This window comes from Sphaeramia orbicularis, chromosome 21 (genome assembly GCF_902148855.1).
Source record: "Sphaeramia orbicularis chromosome 21, fSphaOr1.1, whole genome shotgun sequence".
NCBI classification, from domain to species: Eukaryota; Metazoa; Chordata; class Actinopteri; order Kurtiformes; family Apogonidae; genus Sphaeramia; species Sphaeramia orbicularis.
The window spans coordinates 42,979,677-43,000,012 of NC_043977.1; the positions used below are offsets into that span (position 1 = coordinate 42,979,677).

At 36.8% G+C, this 20,336-nt stretch overlaps 1 protein-coding gene across 1 annotated transcript in view; it reads left to right on the top strand.

The window, feature by feature from the left end:
* Nucleotides 1–20,336, top strand: part of LOC115412764 (contactin-associated protein-like 5) — a 308,387-nt gene that overhangs the window by 161,130 nt on the left and 126,921 nt on the right. Inside the window, exons 6-8 of the mRNA XM_030125412.1 lie at nucleotides 3,134–3,318; nucleotides 7,842–7,985; nucleotides 18,941–19,208. Coding sequence (XP_029981272.1) covers nucleotides 3,134–3,318; nucleotides 7,842–7,985; nucleotides 18,941–19,208 — 597 coding nt within the window. The remainder of the gene's footprint in view (nucleotides 1–3,133; nucleotides 3,319–7,841; nucleotides 7,986–18,940; nucleotides 19,209–20,336) is intronic.

Genomic DNA, 20,336 nt, shown 5'->3' on the forward strand with positions numbered 1-20,336 from the left:
ATGTGCGTGGAACCCGTAGAACCGATCTGGTACTTCCGGAACCGATCGGGTAGCGACACCCCCACATGGGACCATTCCCATACTTTGAAACAAGACAGCAGATAGATTTAGCTCCGCCCATAGAACTCTTAAAACACCCATCAGTTCAATAATGGAAAATGAATACTGCGGACTTGGCTGTGCAGTTACACTAAATCCTGGGACTGAGATCTGTATCAGTATCTGTATCAGTAACTACATATACTTTTTTGACAGGTGTAGACTTAAAAGTATGGTGGAATATGACTTAAAATTGACCTATAAAAAACATGCTGATATTTGTGTCAGAAACTGGACAAGGCAGACCATCCAACACACACATACATCAGTGATGTTTAAGGGAGTTGATATAGGTGTTGGACCTCAACGCTTCATGGTACACACTGTCGTGGGCGTGCAAGCTTTGCACAGATAATTCATATGTATCATGTTGCCACAGCACAGACGTAAATGTCTGTTGCCAATAGAGTATAGATTTAAGAAGTGATGAGGTGTACTGTCTGTCATGTGGATTTCATGAGTTGAGGAGTTGCACCTGAATGCACAATGAAATCCTGTCTGTGTGTGTCTATATGTGTGTGTGTGTGTGTGTGTGTGTGTGTGTGTGCATGTGTGCGTGTCTGTGTGACAGGACAGAAGCAGATGTGTCTGCTTTCAGAGATTTACAAGCAGAAAATCTACCTGCATGTGTCACTTTGTGGGTGTTGTGTTTACTTTTTCTCTGTGATAGACATTAGTTCTTTTCATACTGAGTCAACATAGCCAAAGCCTATGTCACCTTTTCCAGTGTTAACCCTTAAAGACCTGGAGCTATTTTTGTGGTGACATCCAAATCAGTCAATCAAATTTATTTACATTGCGCCAAATCATAACAAAAGTTCTCTCATGACACTTTACATTTAGAGCTGGTCCAAACCAGACTACTAAGCCAATTTACAGAAACCCAACAGACCCTCCAGGAGAAAACACTTGGTGACAGCGGTGAGGATAAACTTCCTTTTAGCAGCCAGAAACGTGGAGCAGATCCTGACTCTGGGGTTGCAGAGAGAGGGTTTAAGAAAGAGAGAGAGAGAGATTGGGGAAGAAGGGGGGAAATAGGGGGAGATACATGGATGCACAACAAACTGAATTAAAAATGTTAAAAACTAGAACAGCTGGTGTTAGTAGAATTACCAATAACTAGAACAAATGTCCATAACTGTTAATACTACGACTACAGATACAAGTATTACCAGTGGATATACTACTACTGCATCTGTTAGTACCAGTAATAGAAACCTCTACCATCTATGTAACTATACAGGGTGGGGAAGCAAAATTTACAATGAACATTTAGTTGTTTTTTCTCAGCAGCCACTACGTCAATTGTTTTGAAACCAAACATATATTGATGTCATAATCATACCTAACACTATTATCCATACCTTTTCAGAAACTTTTGCCCATATGAGTAATCAGGAAAGCAAACGTCAGAGTGTGTGATTTGCTGAATGCACTCGTCACACCAAAGGAGGTTTCAAAAATAGTCGGAGTGTCCATAAAGATTGTTTATAATGTAAAGAAGAGAATGACTATGAGCAAAACTATTACGAGAAAGTCTGGAAGATACTATTAAAGAAGAATGGGAGAAGTTGTCACAAGAATATTTGAGGAACACTTGCGCAAGTTTCAGGAAGCGTGTGAAGGCAGTTATTGAGAAAGAAGGAGGACACGTAGAATAAAAACATTTTCTATTATGTCAGTTTTCTTGTGGCAAATAAATTCTCATGACTTTCAATAAACTGGTCATTGGTCATACACTGTCTTTCAATCCCTGCCTCAAAATATTGTAAATTTTGCTTCCCCACCCTGTATAATAAACACTATCACAGCTATATGGATAAATGAGTGACGACGATGAAGCAGGACCACAACAGCAGATCCAGATTCAAATGATTTTTCTTCTACATTTAACCTTTCCCATTTAATAAATATCCTCTGTATTCTGGATGAAAATCAGGTATTTTTCTTCATTTAATGTACTGATCATGTAGATGTTTGTTGAGGCTCAAAGTAGATTAAAAGGTTATTATATTGAGGCAGAGAAAACTGAAGAAAAAGTGACTTTTTCAGCAAAATCTCTAATTTAACTAAAAAAGCACTCAGAGAGCGCAGACATCCGCCAAGGCAGATCAGTGCCCCCCACCCCCCACCCCACCCCCTGATCACCACCAAAATTTAATCATTTGTTCCTTGTGCCAGTATCAACATTTCTTGAAATTTTCATCCAAATCTGTCCATAACTTTTTGAGTTATCTACTACACGGACAGACAGACAGACAGACAGACAGACAGACCAACGCCGGCAAAAACATAACCTCCTTGGCGGGGGTAATTAAATGTAAAAACAAGTGTGTACAACCACTGTCACTTGTCAAACTACATAGGTTTTATTGGTGAGTCAATGTTAGAGAAGTTACCAGTCTTACCACGTTCACTACTGAGCCTCTGAACATTCAAATGGGTCATATGTATGACAATGAAAGGCAGGTTCACTGCATTTCACCTGACTTATTTGCATGTATTCATAAGGTTAGTAGTTTCGTAGTTATTGCACATTTTAGACCAGTAGATGCTTTTGGTTTCTGGCTGCTGCTTGGATCCTAGAGGGTTAAAACTGCTGTATCACTCAGCCTTAACATACTATATTACTGTTTTCCACCTATAGTGTATCATTATATACAAAAGGATAAGACAAAAATCAATCATTGGAAGTATTTAGTTTAATGTTAGATGTATTGAATTGGTAAATAACTGATAGGATGAATGATTATAGTTCTATGATGAGTGCTTTCCTCTTGACAGTGATTCATTGTGTGAATAAAGATTTCAGCAGTGCACCTACCTCCATGTGCTCTCACCTGTTTTTGTCTGACAGTTTACTCTATATCATCCTGCTGGACGGTGGGTAATTGTGTACATGTTTACAGGCCGCTTTGCGTTCTGTCCACACCTGGGCCCTCACTCGCTGTCTTCACACATTTACAGGTTTACTGTGTCTGATGTGCAGCTGCTCATTTCACCGTGTCCCTGCTGTTTTGTCTGTCTCCTCCAGATGACAGCAGGCTGAGGTTCAGCAGCCGCCGTGTTCCCGTCACAGTGGGTAGCCTGCTGGACGATCAGCACTGGCACTCAGTCCTTATAGAGCGCTTCAACAAGCAGGTGAACCTCACAGTGGACTCCCACACACACCGCTTCCACACCGGAGGCGAAGGGCACTCCATGGAGGTGGACTACGAGGTAAGTGCATCACATGATAGTTATTTAACCTGGAGGAGTGATTAAAATAAAGAAACTTTAAAAAGTCTGCACATAGCAATTAATGCTTCTATTCATGAGGAAAGTGGCGTATTAGGGAGAACAAAGGGGAGGAATGAGCCTTGAAGAAAAGTTATTTTTGATGTCTCAAAGGAACAGCAGACTGCCAGGAACACTGTCAACCTTGAATTACTTCTTCACAGCAATTAGCTTTATGTTGTATTAAAAATACACCACTTTGCGTTGCACGTGGCTCCTATTTCACTGTCCTAAGCACATTCAAACCATTCTCTAACAACAGGGATTATGAGACATGCCCACAGTATTTTTGAGACATGTTATTAATCACACTCTGTCAAGCTTTACTTCACATCCTGGAGTGGAGTGGTATACCAAATATAATAAGATCGGTGTTATGTTGTTAAACCGCTTCAAAATTGCAAGCCAGACAAAAATTAAAAACAAAAAAAATCTGCTTTTTTTCTTGCTGTTTAGTGAAATGAATCCACAACATAATACCTTGTTCTCTCATGCCCCTCTGAACATGATATGCACTAGTATCCTGGTTACTGATTATTGGTGCTGTTTGTGTGGCAATGTGGCAATTTAGCCTGACATTTTAGTAACTTTTTAGTTTTTAAGTCAGTTTGACTGACGACACAGTGATGTAGTGGATAGCACTTGCACAGCAAAAAGGTCCTGGGTTCAATTCCAACACTAGTCGATGGGGGTGTTTGCGTGGGTACTCCGGCTTCCTCCCACCATCCAAAGACATGCACTGATTGGTTAATTGGTTAATCTAAATTGCCCATAGGTGTGAATGTGAGAGTGGTTGTTTGTCTCTATATGTCAGCCCTGAGATGAACTGGTGACATGTCCAGGGTTTACCCCGCCTTTGCCCATAAGTAGCTGGGATAGGCTCCAGCACCCCCCACGACCCTAATGAGGATGAAGTGGGTTCAGATAATGAATGAATGAATTAACTGAATATATAAAATGAAGCCAGTTTGGTTTATATATTCACATAACGTTACACATTTGGTTTGGTTGATTTACAGGTATTCATCCTAATATCAACAACAGGAAGTATCAACAGTCATGTCCTTCACTTAAATGTTTATCCATGTTATAATGTTTGATTACAGTGACCTGATGTTTGTCTTCTGTAGCTGGTTTTACAATGGACTAGAAATGGGTTTCATTCCCCATTGGAATTACCAAATAGACACATCCTGGCCAAAAAGAAAGCTGCAACCTTGATTTAAAGAACCAAACACATTAAGATCCTCCCATTGTATAATTACTTCAGTGATGAATATGTTTCTGCTGCTAAATGTTCTTTAACTGTAATTGATGGAGTGTTTAGCTTCTTGTTGCTGAAACAACCATTAGTTTGACTAAAAGCATAATGACTGGACTGTGTTTCAACAGAAAAAGGTCATGTGGTCTGATGAGTCCAGACTGACCCTGTTCCAGAGTGATGGATGAAGTGATTACCGATCATGCCTAGTGCCTACAGTCCAAGCCTGTGGGGGCAGTGTTATGATCAGGGGTTGATTCAGTTCTTGTCAGGTCTAGATCCATGTAATGAGTTCAGAATGACCAGGGTTGAACATCAGTGGGTGTCTTTCTTTGCTGATGACACAGACATATTCAGTGACGATCCAAAAAAGGATCCAAAAGACTAAATAACTCTCACACATAGAATGGCCACCACAGAGTCCAGACCTGAACCCCTTTGAGAGTCTTTGGCATGTGTAGAGAAGACTTGACACAATGGTTTGACCCTCCCATCATCAATACATTAAAAAAAAGTAAAAAAAAAAAAAAAAAAAATACAGCTGTGGACAGAAATAAATGCTCTGACATTTAATGTGAGATTGCATGAGCATGGCATGGCATAAAGGATACCATAGAAACTGGATCTCATAATCAGAGCTAAATGTGGTCCAGTGAAGTTGAGTGCCTGGTAGTGTACAATGCCACTGACATTGTTTGTGTTGATAACTGTTTTCTGCACACTAATCTCCAGTTAGTAGAAACCAGTTTAAGATCTACAGTGGTGTCAATCAAAGGAGAATTACATGGTCAATAAACACATATGACCAGATTTTCAAAATGTCTTTGCATTTTGGTTTTATGTTGTTTTTTCTGAGAGTCTACTTTTTTCTGATACACCCTGTATACACGTAGCAGTATAAATGTTTCTTTTCTGAATATTTGCATTTCTGAAATCCAGACTAAGGTACTTTTGAAACTGGGATGCATATGCAAACACATCCCAATGATGGTATACCTTAAAAGCCCAGTGTCAAAAAGCATATTGAAGCCCATGTAAACACTTTCATTTGTAGCAGCAGCTTGAGAGCGAACATTTGCAGCCAGCGGTGAAAATGAATGAAATGCTTCACCCTGAATTAACATAGGTACACCAAACGTTGCACCAGAATGTGACTGACAGACATGTCTATGGGCATTGCTCTGCTGCTTTATCAGCTACCACTCTTCTGGGAAAGCTTTTCACAGGGAACCTGCCTGCTGAGATTTGCTCTCATTCAGCATTAATGAGGAAGATATGCTGGGTGGGAAGGACAGGGACAGCATTCCAGTTCACCCTAAAGATGCTGGCTGGGGTTTTAGGTCATTTAAATGGTTCTATAGCAAAATCATTTCTTCATATTGTAGGCCTGGTTTGAAGGGCATCGTCATCAGAAAGACATATCTTTAAATAAAACCAAATTCTCTTTTATTCCACTGTTCTTCTAATCCACTATTGGGGTGTGAAATCTAGAATGAAGTCTAGAATCAGTCACTGACAGTGCAATAAAACCAGAAGTTGCTGTGTAAAAACTGTATTGACTTTAATCATTGTTTAATATTTGTTTTATATTATTACTATTGTTAGTACTAGTAGTAATGATAGCTGTATTAATAGCTAGTTAATGTACAATTTATACCTTTTTCTTATGATTTTTCTTTCCTTTGGCTTTTTCTTCCGTGTTGGTTTTTAATGCTGTTAAACCTTTCATTACTGCAGTAAGATTTTGAAGATATATTCAGTACTCTCAAAGAAAGCTAAATGTGGAACATTAAACCCAGTATTAGCCCAGAACCTGTGGCGGCTGGTGAACTAATTTTTTGATGGGCTTATGCAAGTCAGTTTTCGGATGCACAATAACCACACATCACCACTAGGATGCGCCAAAGCACATGCACCACTATTTTAAAATATCAATTTAAATGAAAATGAAAATAGACAGTGTGCGTTTTCAGTCAAATATTTTTTTATATGTAAATTTCATCCGTCTATCCTTCAAATATGTAAATTTGACTCTATTGTTAAAGTCAGGCATGTCTGATAGTATGGCCAGTGCATTTAGATCAGAGGCAGAGGTAGTGCAGGGAGATCAATAGCATTAAATGAATAGAGGATAGTCTATGGGCTAAATGACATTGTTGGAGTAGTAGTAGTAGTAGTCATCTGTGTTACCCACCGGCTATCCAGCCACTAGAGGAAGCACCAGTAATATGTATATATATATACACCAGACGTGTATCTTTTTGTCTTGGTCATTTTAAAAGTAGCTCACAAGCTGAAAAAAGTGTGGTTCCCCCCGGTTTAGACGATCTTGTGAGATTGCATTTCCAAGGAAGGTTTTGATTCTTTTTGGGACTTCTGAGTGTGGTGCTTGGGTGCACATTTTTGCGCTCTGAGGCTCATCTATCTGTTGTATTGGAGGGAGGTTTACTGCGCATGCACCATTTATAACAAGAGTCTATTTGGTAAAGGGTGAGCCAGGAAGTACGTCACTTGACTGCTCACTAAATGGCCGAAAACATTTTTAAACTCCACTTGAATGCTGATTATACATGGTATTCATGGGCTGCATCATGCATAGCTTGTTTATTTAAATATTCATGATTTTGTTAATTCATTTTATGTGATTCCTATCATCTTTTTCTTCATGTGAGACAGATGGGGTGGGGCCCTAGCGCCCTCTATTGACGAGCCACCACTGGCCAGAACACCTTACTGAGACAAAGACAGATAGATATTTACTTATGATGACATTTGTTTTCCAGAGAAAAGCATCTTTGATATTAATTTTCTAAATAAGACTCCCAGAAACAAAGCCTTTTTAGTTTCGTAAAATTCCAGTTTTGCAGCGAGCAGAGCATGCTGTTTGTGTGAAATATCAATGCATGGTCTAGCTTAAGACTTTAATTCAGCTAAGGCTTTACTCAAACGTTAAAAATCAACTCCAGCTGTTTCCTCACTCAGCTCAGCATGCAGTAAGTGGTATGAGTCAGTATTTCAGGCTTGTTTGCCTATGTTAAGAGTGGTAATGATTTAACAACCTGTAAAATATGGAAGAAATCTAAATTTCATCACAGTTTACAGTTTATAAATAAAGTATATAAATGTGTATCCACTGTTACATGGGATTGATTTTTCTGCATCCGGAGACTAAAGGGTCACCTCTTCTGCTTCTCCTTCTTTAAAGCTGAGCTTCGGCGGTATCCCACTGCCTGGTAAGCCCGGCACCTTCCTCAGGAAGAACTTCCACGGCTGCATGGAAAACCTCTACTACAATGGAATCAATATCATCGACCTGGCAAAGAGACGCAAGCCACAGATACACAGTGTGGTGAGCTACCTTTATAGATGATAACATCTGTGATTGTCGAAGTAGTGTTGTATATCACACTGCATGCACTTTTGGAAAATCAGTTGCTTGTGTATCTTCATTCCTACACATATAAAATTAATCAGACCTCCCTTTTAAACACTTTCAAAAGAGACTCAGTGTATTGAATATTTTCTAGGCAGAAAGTGGTTTTAGAAATGGAAGAAAGGTTTGTTTTTCACAGTAATGCATAGTTTTTTGTTCAGTTATTTGGTCTTTATTACTTTGAGAGGGTTGTGTGAAGACTGTCATTTATCTGCCTGTTCATCTGTGTGTGTCAGCAGTATTATACTAAGTACTATTCCATTGATTGGTGTGAAACGTGGTAGAACGTGAAGGCCAAGGATGAACCCCTGGGGTAACTTAAGTCCGGTTCAGAACAAAGATCAGAGATAAGATGGTTTTAGAATGTTTCAGGTAAAGGCTGCAGCGCTGTCAACTTCATCTCGAAAAATTTCAGATCATAGCGCTAGTGTGTGTTCTTCAGTATCTATGAGAGGTCGATCTTTTGTCACCAAGAGTGCAGTGTTTCTATCAGCTGTTCTCTTGGTGAAATACTGTTTTCAATAGTTTGTTTTCTGTGCTTTTTAGAGGTGACATTGAAAGGAGAAATATTTTCATTTTCATTGTTTGACCAATACCACGATCATAACACAGCTGTAGACAGTAGCTATCACTGTCCTCATTCATTTTTTAGGTTGCTACAAATTATATCCAGCCACAAAAAGACTGAAAATCTTGCATTTAGGACTGAAGTACAGTGAGTCATTATAGATACTGTAGAATTTTTCAGACAGAGGTTATGCAGGTAGTTTTCAGCTTATATTAACTTCAGCATGGCAAGAGTTAAAACAAATAAAATAAAAAATACAGTAAATATATTGACTTCCTTTATTTAAAAACTATTATTATAGTTTTTCCCTCCTTCTGAAAAAGACAATATTATGAATAAACTGTTCACATAGCCAATGAAAATGAATATTCGTCTAATATTGTTGTATATGTTCACATCCTGTGGAAAAGGTCAGCTTTCTTTTTATACCTGCTCATATCTATAAACCTGTTCATATCCTTTGGTATAATGTTTTGCAGTAGGTACGTCTCTCCATCCAACTATAAATCTAGACTTTTCTTGAGGAGACTGTTGTTTTCTGTTCCTTATCTTACCATGAACAATGTGCAAGTTGCACTTATTAAAATCTTTTCTGAATCTGCAGTACGTATATGCAAACAAATGCTGTTATGTAAACAAATTGAATGAACTGAAATTTAACTAACATTTGTATACAGTTATGTTGTGAGAACTAATTTTCATGGACTGCAGGTTAGCAGAGGTAATCTGTTAAAGGGTGCCTGTAGTGAATTTTCATTGCTAGCTATTTTAAAAAGATTACTTATAATACTAGCAGGTAATTTACGTTATAGCCCATTGTCAAGTACATGCTCTGTTAGTCTGTCATGGGCAGTGACATGTTACCTCCTTCATGGGCTGTTCCAGCACTGGTAGTGATGCAGTAACATTGTATTATCCGATTACATGGGTTGTGATAGACTGCACTGAAAAAAATCAAAATCTTACCAAGTGTATTTTTCTCATTTCTCGTCAAAATATCACATCACACTTAAAGACATAATCACCTAAAGAGTAACTATTCAGTGAGATATAAGAACTTACATTTAGACAATAGATCTTGAAAATCTTATTTCAAGAAATCTTACCAAGATAATTTTCACTTGTTCCATTAGCAGATTTTTTTTGCTTGAATTAAGCAAAAGAAAAAATAAGCAAAATATCACTCCTTTAAGGGGCCACAAGGCTCTACTACTGTATATCACATATGATAGATAGATAGATAGATAGATAGATAGATAGATAGATAGATAGATAGATAGATAGATAGATAGATAGATAGATAGATAGATAGATAGATAGATAGATAGATAGATAGATAGATAGATTATTATTTTAATTTTTTTTTTTTTTTTTTTTAACAGCACATTAATAAATAATATTTATTATAGTTTTCATAAAATAAAATAAAAAAATATTATTATTATTTTTTTTTTTTTTAAAGCAAAATATCACTCCTTTAAGGGGCCTCAAGGATCTACTACTGTATATCATATATGCAAAGTTATGCTAAAGATGTCTGATTGCGGAATCAGACACCTAAAGGGACCTTCATGGACTTACAAACCTCTTTTCATGCTGAGTTCACACAGCATTAAGGAGTGACATTTATCATCTAAGAAATGACTCTAACCAAGACCGAAGAGGTACATCAGAGAAACAATAAACGCTCTTTTCAAGGAATCAACCTGCATCTGTGTTGTCATGAGAAGACCAACAGTCTGCATATCCTACTGGTTTGATTTTTTGGAGAATGCTCCATTCAGGATAAGGCCTAAGTAGTAGTATCCAAGCTGAATATACTGTTTACATAACAAATTCTGAGTAATAGTTGAATTTCAGTGTGAATGTAAACTATATATTCAATGTGGGAATATTCCTAAACATACTCTTATCTGTGGACTAGGAAATCTGACATCTGCCTCCTTTAATAAATGTTAGGAGAATGTTTGCCGTGATACACATGATCCACATTTCAGTTAATTATGATAGCATTTTCTTTTTCATCAATTGTGACAGGACTGAGGTTGAAATTTTCAGCCTTTAGTTACATCATGTTCCTAAACCACCCAGTGGCACCAGCTGACTAAAAGGAGAAACATATTTTGCAGTGTAATGCCCCTCATACTTTCCATACAGTACTTATATTCTCTAAGTGTTTTCTATGATATATTTAGTATTTCTGTGTAACTGGTCCTGAGTGGATGTGTGCAGATGAACATATCCACTAGACACCCCGTTTAAGCTCATGATAGTTATTGTGCTTTTTCGTTCAAGGCAAAATTCAGCAGATATAAAAGCTCAGAAATGTGAGAAAGCCGTTTAAAAGCCGTTGTATACTGCACAGAGCATCTATTAGAGAATGGAAATTGATTTTATGATATTTAAAGAGAGCGAGAGTGCGCACATGTGTGGGCGAGCAAGACGGAGTGGGCGAGCTTCGAGGGGAGAGAGAGGAGCAAGTGAAACTAATTAGGTAATCATATCTCTGAGTTCAGTGTAATTCCACAGTTTAGCACTGAAAGTGGATTGAAGTTTACTGCTAACAATGACATCCAGAAATGAAACTGTGACAGCTATCACATAAATGGATATGGGTGGCGAGCTCATGTATGTCTTTTGTGTATTTATAGCCATCCAATATACAAGAGCTGCTGTCTTTTAGCAGTAATTAACATACTCAAATAAAAGGTTTTAATATAGCACAGTTTCTGACAAGACAAGACATAATCAACACATAATACAAAAACTTACAATTACAAAACAATCATTTGTGCAAGTTTAAAAACAGTTGCATTGACCAGGCTCATTGATTTCACGCTCCTTTAAAATAGCTTTAAATTCACCTAAAGTGACACGTTCAGATAGATTTCAGTTGTTTTGCAGGGCATTCCATGCAGAGGGGGCAGTCTTACCCAACTCTGTTCTGGCTCTAGGAACTACCATCAGTATGTTTTTCTGTTGTTGGTTTTTCTGCATTTAAGTACAGAGGTAAGATGGGAGGAGCCCGAGAATACTTTTATAATGAAAATCAACTGATAAGACCACCTGCGAACATACAGAGAAGGGAATTCAGCCGTAGCATACAAAGTACAATGGTGAATGTGATTTCCACAGCCAGTCATAAAACGTAAGGCACAGTGGTAGACAGTGTCCAGCTTTTTGAAAAGATGTTCAGATGCATTCATAAAAATGAGATCATTATAATCCATCAGAGGTGAAAAAAAAACAAAAAAGAGCAGAAGTTTATTGTTTCCTTGTATGAACAGAGAGAGAAGATTGATTTTGATTTGTAAAAGATAAATATACAATATATTTTGTTCTCTTTCTTTTTTTTTTTTTTTTGCATATTTATCATTTTTTGATGCAGATTTAAGTTACATGTATGTAACATGTATTTTATTTTCACTAAAATCTTAATTATAAGAATATAGACGAAATTGACATATTTACTAAATGATGTAGAGATTAATAAAAGTCACATTTTGCTATTAATAAACCAAGACAACCAAGCATAGAAATCCAAAAGCCCTTCCCATCCCACTATGAGACCTTATTTTGAAAGAAATGTTAGTACTTTTGCATGAAGAGGTTGAGTAGACTGCATGTTTGGTCACATGTCATCACCACCACCAAAACATTTCACCTAATTGTATCTGACTTATTCCACAGAGCGAGTGAAATAGTATTAAAGGAGACTCCAATGTCAAGTTGAGAGCTGCAGAGACATTCATTTCCATTGACTGTGGACAGACAAAATTAGAATGATTCCACTAATATGATTTCTGGGGATGTAAAATTTATATTTTCCTATATTGGCATAACATTCATATTTATAAACTAAAAAAACCCCAGTAAACCATGAATTTCAAATGTATTTCATTATGAAAATCCATCAAATCATATTCTCTATGTGTAAAGTTACATTTCTCACCACATAATTAAGTTGCACCAAAAAAACTGAAGACACGTCTAAAGTGAAGTGGTGGATGGAAAAAAAATTCTGCTTTCAAGCATATTTTTTATATTGGATATGAAGCACTGAATTATTAAAAAAAATAAATAAATAAATAACAGTTTTAATCCTCTACTTCTTCCATGTTTTTTTATTTGGGGGGACAAATGCATGTGTCCTACATACTGAAGAGGATGTTCCCCTCCTGTTACCGTTTATGCTGTGTATATTTTTTCTTTTTTCTGAGGCAAGGTCCCATGATGCTTAGCATAAGGGGAGGGACTTCATGTCTCTAAAGCACTGAAGGAGGTTACATTGAGTCTGTCTGTGGAAGATTATACAGTCAGACCTTGACCATGTTGTGGCATATAGATGCATGTTTTGTGCCACTTGTGAATAGTCCAGTGATTGTGAAGCATGAATGTAATGGCTGATGCTAGTGTTCAGTTCCCCATCTGGACTAATACATAACATTTTCTTTTTTTTTTTTTTTTCCTCTTCATTTTCATTGTTTGATTGCTGTGCATTACAAAACAAACACAAGGGACAATTGGGATACATTGACCATAATAAACCTTTGTGACTAACAGTTGTTTTCAGTAATGTGACGCTGAAATGAAAATTATCCATTTCTTCCGTTATCATGACACTGTTCTTCTTGAATCCTCAATCTATGGGTCAGAATCTCCATCTCAAATATTCCATTCACCAGTGGTTAGTTGTAGGATGTTCTAATCTGCACCATTTTTTGGTAATAGCCTTTTTACAGGCTGCTAATAGTATTTTAAACAAATATCTATCATTTTTTCTTACATTATTACCAATAATACAACCAAGATACATCACCAAACATATTTTAGGAATTGCATAACCCAATATCTTAACAACCGTTAAATATACATTATCCCAAAATGATGCAAGTTTAGGATATAACCATAAGAAACTAGAAGCACTTGGAGAGCGCAGACCTCCGCCAAGGCTGATCAGTGGCCCCCCCCGTGGGCCCCCCCCCACGCCAAGGAGGTTATGTTTTTGCCAGGGTTTGTTTGTATGTCTGTTTGTTTGTTTGTCTGTCCGTTAGTGTGCAACATAACTCAAAAAGTTATGGACAGATTTTGATGAAATTTTCTGGTCTGCGCCCCCCCCGTGGGGCCCCCCCACCCCCGATCACCACCAAAATTTAATCATTTCTTCCTTATCCCATTTCCAACAAACCCTGAAAATTTCATCAAAATCTGTCCATAACTTTTTGAGTTATGTTGCACACTAACGGACAGACAAACAAACAGACAAACCCTGGCAAAAACATAACCCCCTTGGCGGAGGTAATGAGCGTGATTTACATTGAAATCTCCACATTCTCTCCAACAAGATTGAATCTGGACACATATTTAGCTGTAATTTTAGGTGTTATGAAAATTCTAATTAGATTTTTCCAGCAATGTTCTCTCCATGTTCTTGAAGAATTGGTTGATTGTTGAGTTCAATTGATCCATTCGTCCTCTGAGACACACATTCCTAATTCTTTTTCCCATTTCTGTTTCACATCCAAAGTATTACAACCTCAACACAATGCATAACATTTTCTGCGCTAATTTAGTCAAAAAAAAACATTAAAGGGGAAACCACACTTTTGGTTTTATTTCTTCTTGCTTAGAGGTTTGAAAAATGTCCAAAAACTCAGTCTCCGTGTGGTTTTATTTAAATATCCATACAGATTTTAAGGGTTTTGGCTAGAAATTGCTAGAAGTGAGTCCAAAATTATCCTAATGATGATTTTATTAAACCCTAAATGTGTGGATTTATTTGGAGAGTTCACCTCCCACACAAATTGGACTCACCAGCCAAAGAGCCACAAGCCACATCTAATCGGAGACACCCCCCGCCTTTGAGGGTCTGATTGCTGCGTTAAAAGGCCTTTACTGACAACAGAAGCAGAGAGGTGGAGAGCGGCGAGCTGCCATGATGGAAGTTGTAATGGAATTTCAATGGGACACTTTCCCCGCGGTGGATAAGAGGGAATCCTATTGAGAGTCAAAGAGCTGTGATTGCTCTGTGCTGCCCTGCAGGCGCTGGCACTGATAGGACTGTGACCTCAGTATGTGGTTGGACATACTGACACAACCTCTACCCTGCACAAAGTTAACCTTAAATATGAGATTAAATGTGGGTTTTTTTATTATTTATTTTAATCTTGCTTCCTTTCCTATGTTGTTTTGAAGCACAGAAAGCGACAGTTTGTCACTTTTATTAGTACTGAAATGACATGCCTTTACAACAGTTGTGTTAAACTCATTTTTCCAGGGGCCGCATTCAGCCCAATTGGATCTCACGTGGGCCGGACCAGTAAAGTAATAGCATCATAACCAATAAATAATGACAACTTTTTCTCTTTGTTTTAGTGCAACAGAAAACATTAAATTATGACAATATTTACATCTACAAACTATCCTTTAACAAAAAACATGTGAATAACCTGAAAAAAATGCAATTCATATGAAAAATAAGTGCAGTTTTAACAAAATTATGCCTCAACTTATCATTTGTACATGTGCATTACTCACAGTGTTACACAAACATTTGGTAACAAGCATAATATTGTTAACTAGAAGCACTCGGAGAGCGCAGACCTCCACCAAGGCTGATCAGTGGGCCCCCCCGTGGGCTCCCCCACCCCCGATCATCACCAAAATTTAATCATTTCTTCCTTATCCCATTTCCAACAAACCCTGAAAATTTCATCCAAATCTGTCCATAACTTTTTGAGTTATGTTGCACACTAACGATCAGTGGCCCCCCCCGTGGGCCCCCCCACCCCCGATCACCACCAAAATTTAATCATTTCTTCCTTATCCCATTTCCAACAAACCCTGAAAATTTCATCCAAATCTGTCCTTAACTTTTTGAGTTATGTTGCACACTAACGGACAGACAAACAAACAGACAGACAAACAAACAAACCCTGGCAAAAACATAACCTCCTTGGCGGAGGTAAAAATTTGGAGTTTGGAACTAAAACAAAAACAATTTCTCATTTGCCCAGCTCATTGTTCTTCTTGGCAGTTCTTTGAGGTTTAACTGGACTCATTTTGCTTCAAAAGAGCAAAACTAGTCCAGCTGAACCTAGAACCTAGAAAAATGGAGTTGTCACTGTGTATATGCTGCTATTATGCTATTATTTTACTTACTCTTATTTTACTGATTATTTTACATCATATTGGTCTGTATGCGGAACCTGGACTAAAATGAGTTTGACACCCTTGATTGTTAATATCTTCAGTTTAATTTTTGCACTTTGCAATTTCCTCCCACGGGCCAGATTGGACCTTTTGGTGGGCTGGTTTTTGGCCCCCGGGCTGCATGTTTGAGACCCCTGCTTTACAGCCTTCCTCAGTGATGAGGGATACATCGTAAACTCACTGTATGAAGGTTTTATACGTTCAAATATCCAAATACTGGCCTATGTAATTCACAATTTGTTCTCTGTTGCATCGCTTCAGTAACCCATAAAGACCCAGTGTTACTTTTGTAGCAGTTCCCAAATGATTTTTTTTTCTCTATATGTAACATTTCCTAATTGATTTCTTATAAAATAACACTGTATTTTGTATTTTTCCAGTGAAAATCAGGTATTTCCCAATATTGACTGTACTGATCATATCGATTTTCATAAAAGCCTAGATTAAAGTTGAGCGTTAATATCAGAAACAGAGAAAACTGAAGAAAAAAACTTTTTCCAGTAAAATATGTCATTTACTGAACATAAACCCAGTGCCTCCATCCACTGTCATTGATCCAACTCCATGGGTTTTACTGGTGAATCAGTGTTGTAGAAGATGACGGTGTTCACTACGGAGCCTCGGAACATCCAAATGGGTCATATCTGATGACCATGAAAAGACGACAAACGATATTTTACACCAATTATTTACATGTATTGATAGGATTAATGGATCAACAGGTGTTAAACAGTTTAGATCAGTAGATGGTTTTGGTCAGTGGTGGATATTTGGGTCTTTATGGGTTAAATCACCTGTCTTAGTGTTAGATCCCTTTTATTAAGCTAACATTATTTTTCTCTTGATTGAAATTACATCACATAGACATGACTTCATCCATAATGACATAAATGAAGATGTGAGCTGTTGTACGGAACCACCTCTTAGTGAAATCCTCGACGTGACCCTTTTCAAGACCCTTTTCAGACCTTGCGTCTTTAGATATCCATTCTCAAATGGAACAGCTGTGAGCACATCTGATCACACCTGGTATTAAAATGCATCCCCACATGTGTCTGTGGCTTTTAACATGGAATCAGATCTAATTTCCCTGCTCATCTTTAGCCAATGATATAACAGAATATGAAATCTCTAGGGGCTCAGGCTGCATTTGAGATGTTTCGCTGCAAATGTAATTCATTGTGCAGCAGCTTTTTAAGGTGAATTGATGCTTTAAATCAGGCTGTACACTTTGAATGTCGATGTTATAACTAATTATTCTGTTTGTACCTATTGGTTCTCTTTATTACACCCACTTGGTCTTACTTTAAAATGTGTCTATGAATTTCCACCAGATTATGTGAACTGTAGATCCAACATTTTCCCCAAAAATATATATTGGTCATGATGTTTTATAGTAATAAGAAAAAAAATGCACAATTTTTCAGCATCAAATAATCAGTACAAGTAATGTTTTCTTTGAATATTTGGCATTATATTTTTTTATAGATACCTTATAACTATTTAGTAAATATATGCTAATTTATAATGCATACAGGGGAATTTATTCTGTAAATAAGTCAATTACAAAGAAACAACAGCTAACATAGTGAGGAAAATTTACTACTCATAAACCTAAGGTAACAAAAATCACAAGTTGAATTGAAGGATAATAAAGGAAGTGTTTGTGTTTGCTGCCTTGTTACTTATAAGGTTACTACATATAATAGATATAAATTATTATAGGTGTTATAACTAACATACATTTGTCCCAACTGCACGGTGCCTATTCTCGGCTTTTCTTCGTATTTCTGTAGTAGTTAGAGCTAAAGTTATTACTAATGGCAACTACTCAACATTACCTGATACTTTACCATTTATTAATGTATCGTATTGTATTTATTCAATGTATTTATTTGTTTGTTTATTTATTTATTCATTTATTCATTCATTCATTCATTCCAATCTAAATGATTGGAAAGGAGCAGGATGAAGAAAACTTATAATACCTGCCCCTTTCTAAAAACATCTGCTGTCATCAGGAGTTAAGTTGCCGTTACAGCTATTGCAGTTTTACAGACAGTTTAACAGTCAATGAAAATAAACAAACCCAAAAATCCATAAGTAAAACTATTTCATTACATGTTTTTATAAAGCTTCTCTATTCTTTCCTTATACAACCTCTTAAATTGAAAAATATTTGTACAGCTCTTCTCTCTCATTGCCAAACAATTCCACATTCTGACACCCACAACAGAAATACGCATTTGCTTTACATCAATCCGAACCATTTGTTATTTAAAATTAAACCTCCTTCTATGTTTTTCATCCTGTGATACTAAAACAAATAATCTCTGCAATTTTGCAGCCAAAAGTCAGTTTCTCACTATAAACACTGCCAACAATGTCCTTAATTCAGCTCTGTAAACTACACAATCCTGATGTAATAAACAACTCATTTGTATGTTCCCTGAAATTAACATTGTACATGATTCTTATTACTCTTTTCTGTGATAAAACAACAGCTTTGTATTACTCATATACGTGTTGCCCCATACTTCAATATAATAACTCAAACATGGCATAATAAGTGAGCAATATAAAATTCTCATTGCTTTATAATCTAACACATATTTTGCTTTACTCAATACAAAAATGCTTAAGACACCTTTTTTTTTTACATAAGCAATATGTGGCTTTTATTTTAGTTTATCATCCACTATTACACCCAAAAAATTAATTTCACAAACCTTTTAAATTGCAACACCATTGACAGACAATGAAACATGTTCTTGATTTTTTCTGTTTGTGAACAACAGGAACTTAGTTTTATTCCAATTCACAGATAATTTGTTTATATCAAACCATTTTTTGAGTTTAACCATCTTATTCTCTGTACTGTAATAATATATGTTCTGTAATTGGGTAACTTCATGTTTCAGTTGAATATTTTGGTTGGAGTCACACATATGTACTAGTAATAATACAAGTAATACATCAGCCATAAAAATAATATCTATTTTACACATGTAGTATAGCAGTGAATACCCATCGGATGCCTTGCTGAAATGTGTGTAAAACTGCGTCCTTCTTTTTTTTTTTCATCCTCCAGGGCAACGTGACCTTCTCATGCTCGCAGCCCCAGCTGGGGGCCTGCACTTTCCTGAGCTCCACCAGCAGCTTCCTGTCACTTCCATCAGCAACGTCTGCCACAGAGGGTTTCTCCGTTCGTTTCCATTTCAGGACGTGGAACGCAGATGGGCTGCTGCTCTCTGCACCGCTCGTTCCAGAGCCCCAGAGACTGGAACTGCAGATCACTAACACCCGGCTGCATCTGACCCTCCACAGGTCAGGACGCCACAAATCCGAGGTCTCCACCGGTGAGTGCACACGCAGTGTAATAGTGCTGCGCTATACAATGTGTGAGACAATGTGTTATACCAGGAAAATGTAGATTCATATTATTTAAAATGATTTATTCCATCGTGTTTCAGTCTCAGTCTTTACAGTAATGCTTTTCTTCATTTGGACAGTGCTTTCTTGCACACAGTGTGTTTAACTGTTTAATGTTTACATATATAGGGTATATGTAAACAATGTAAACCTTATTTGCTGCTCAGTAAAAGGTGAAAGTGTTCCAATGTAGAAATGCACCAATTCTGAATTGTTTTGGGAGCAAGGTCAAGGGGGTCATGGATGGACAGCCCACTGCTTTTTGATTCATAATTTTTGAACCAGACAGGTTTAACTCTTTATTTCATTGAAATACTCTGAAATTCAAAATTTCAACCTTTCTATGATATTGGAAATTGTTGTGTCCCTCCTCTTGCCCTAAAACATCCAAACAGAACTTGCTAAAAAGTGAACAAATGCAAGAAAACAACTGTTATAAGGTCATAAACTGACAAAAATCACTCATATTCACAATTTACGGCTTCAAAATGTCTATAAAATCTGTCTGAATCCCTTTATAATGTTATAAAAACCAACATACTTCTGGACCTCACTGAGGCACAGGATTGGCCCCATATTTATTGTTTGTGGGAATTACCAGAAATAGTCACTTGCCTGATAAAAGGCTAAGACAATATTACACATAATTGGAAAAGTCTAAATGCCATCTTAAACATACTCAAATGGCAAAATTTTGTTTCAAATATTTTTCAATGAAAAATATCAAAAACTACTGTGTCAAGGATGGACAAAAAATGAACGTCTATTTTCTGCAAAAATTACAAAGTTTTCAAAAGTGAAGTTCCTTTGACGTTTTCATCTTAAAATGTATTCAATGTATACCTTAAACCCTCTATTTTACAACCTAATAATTGGTTAGAGGAAAAAAATATTTGATCATACCTAAATAATAAGAGTTTTGACAAATGGCAGCATCACGCATAGACAAAAGTAAATATCAAATTAAACATTTTTTATTTCAATTATCAATATCATATACATTTTTAGTTTTTTACAATATTTAAAACATACAAATAATGTTAGCATTATATTCA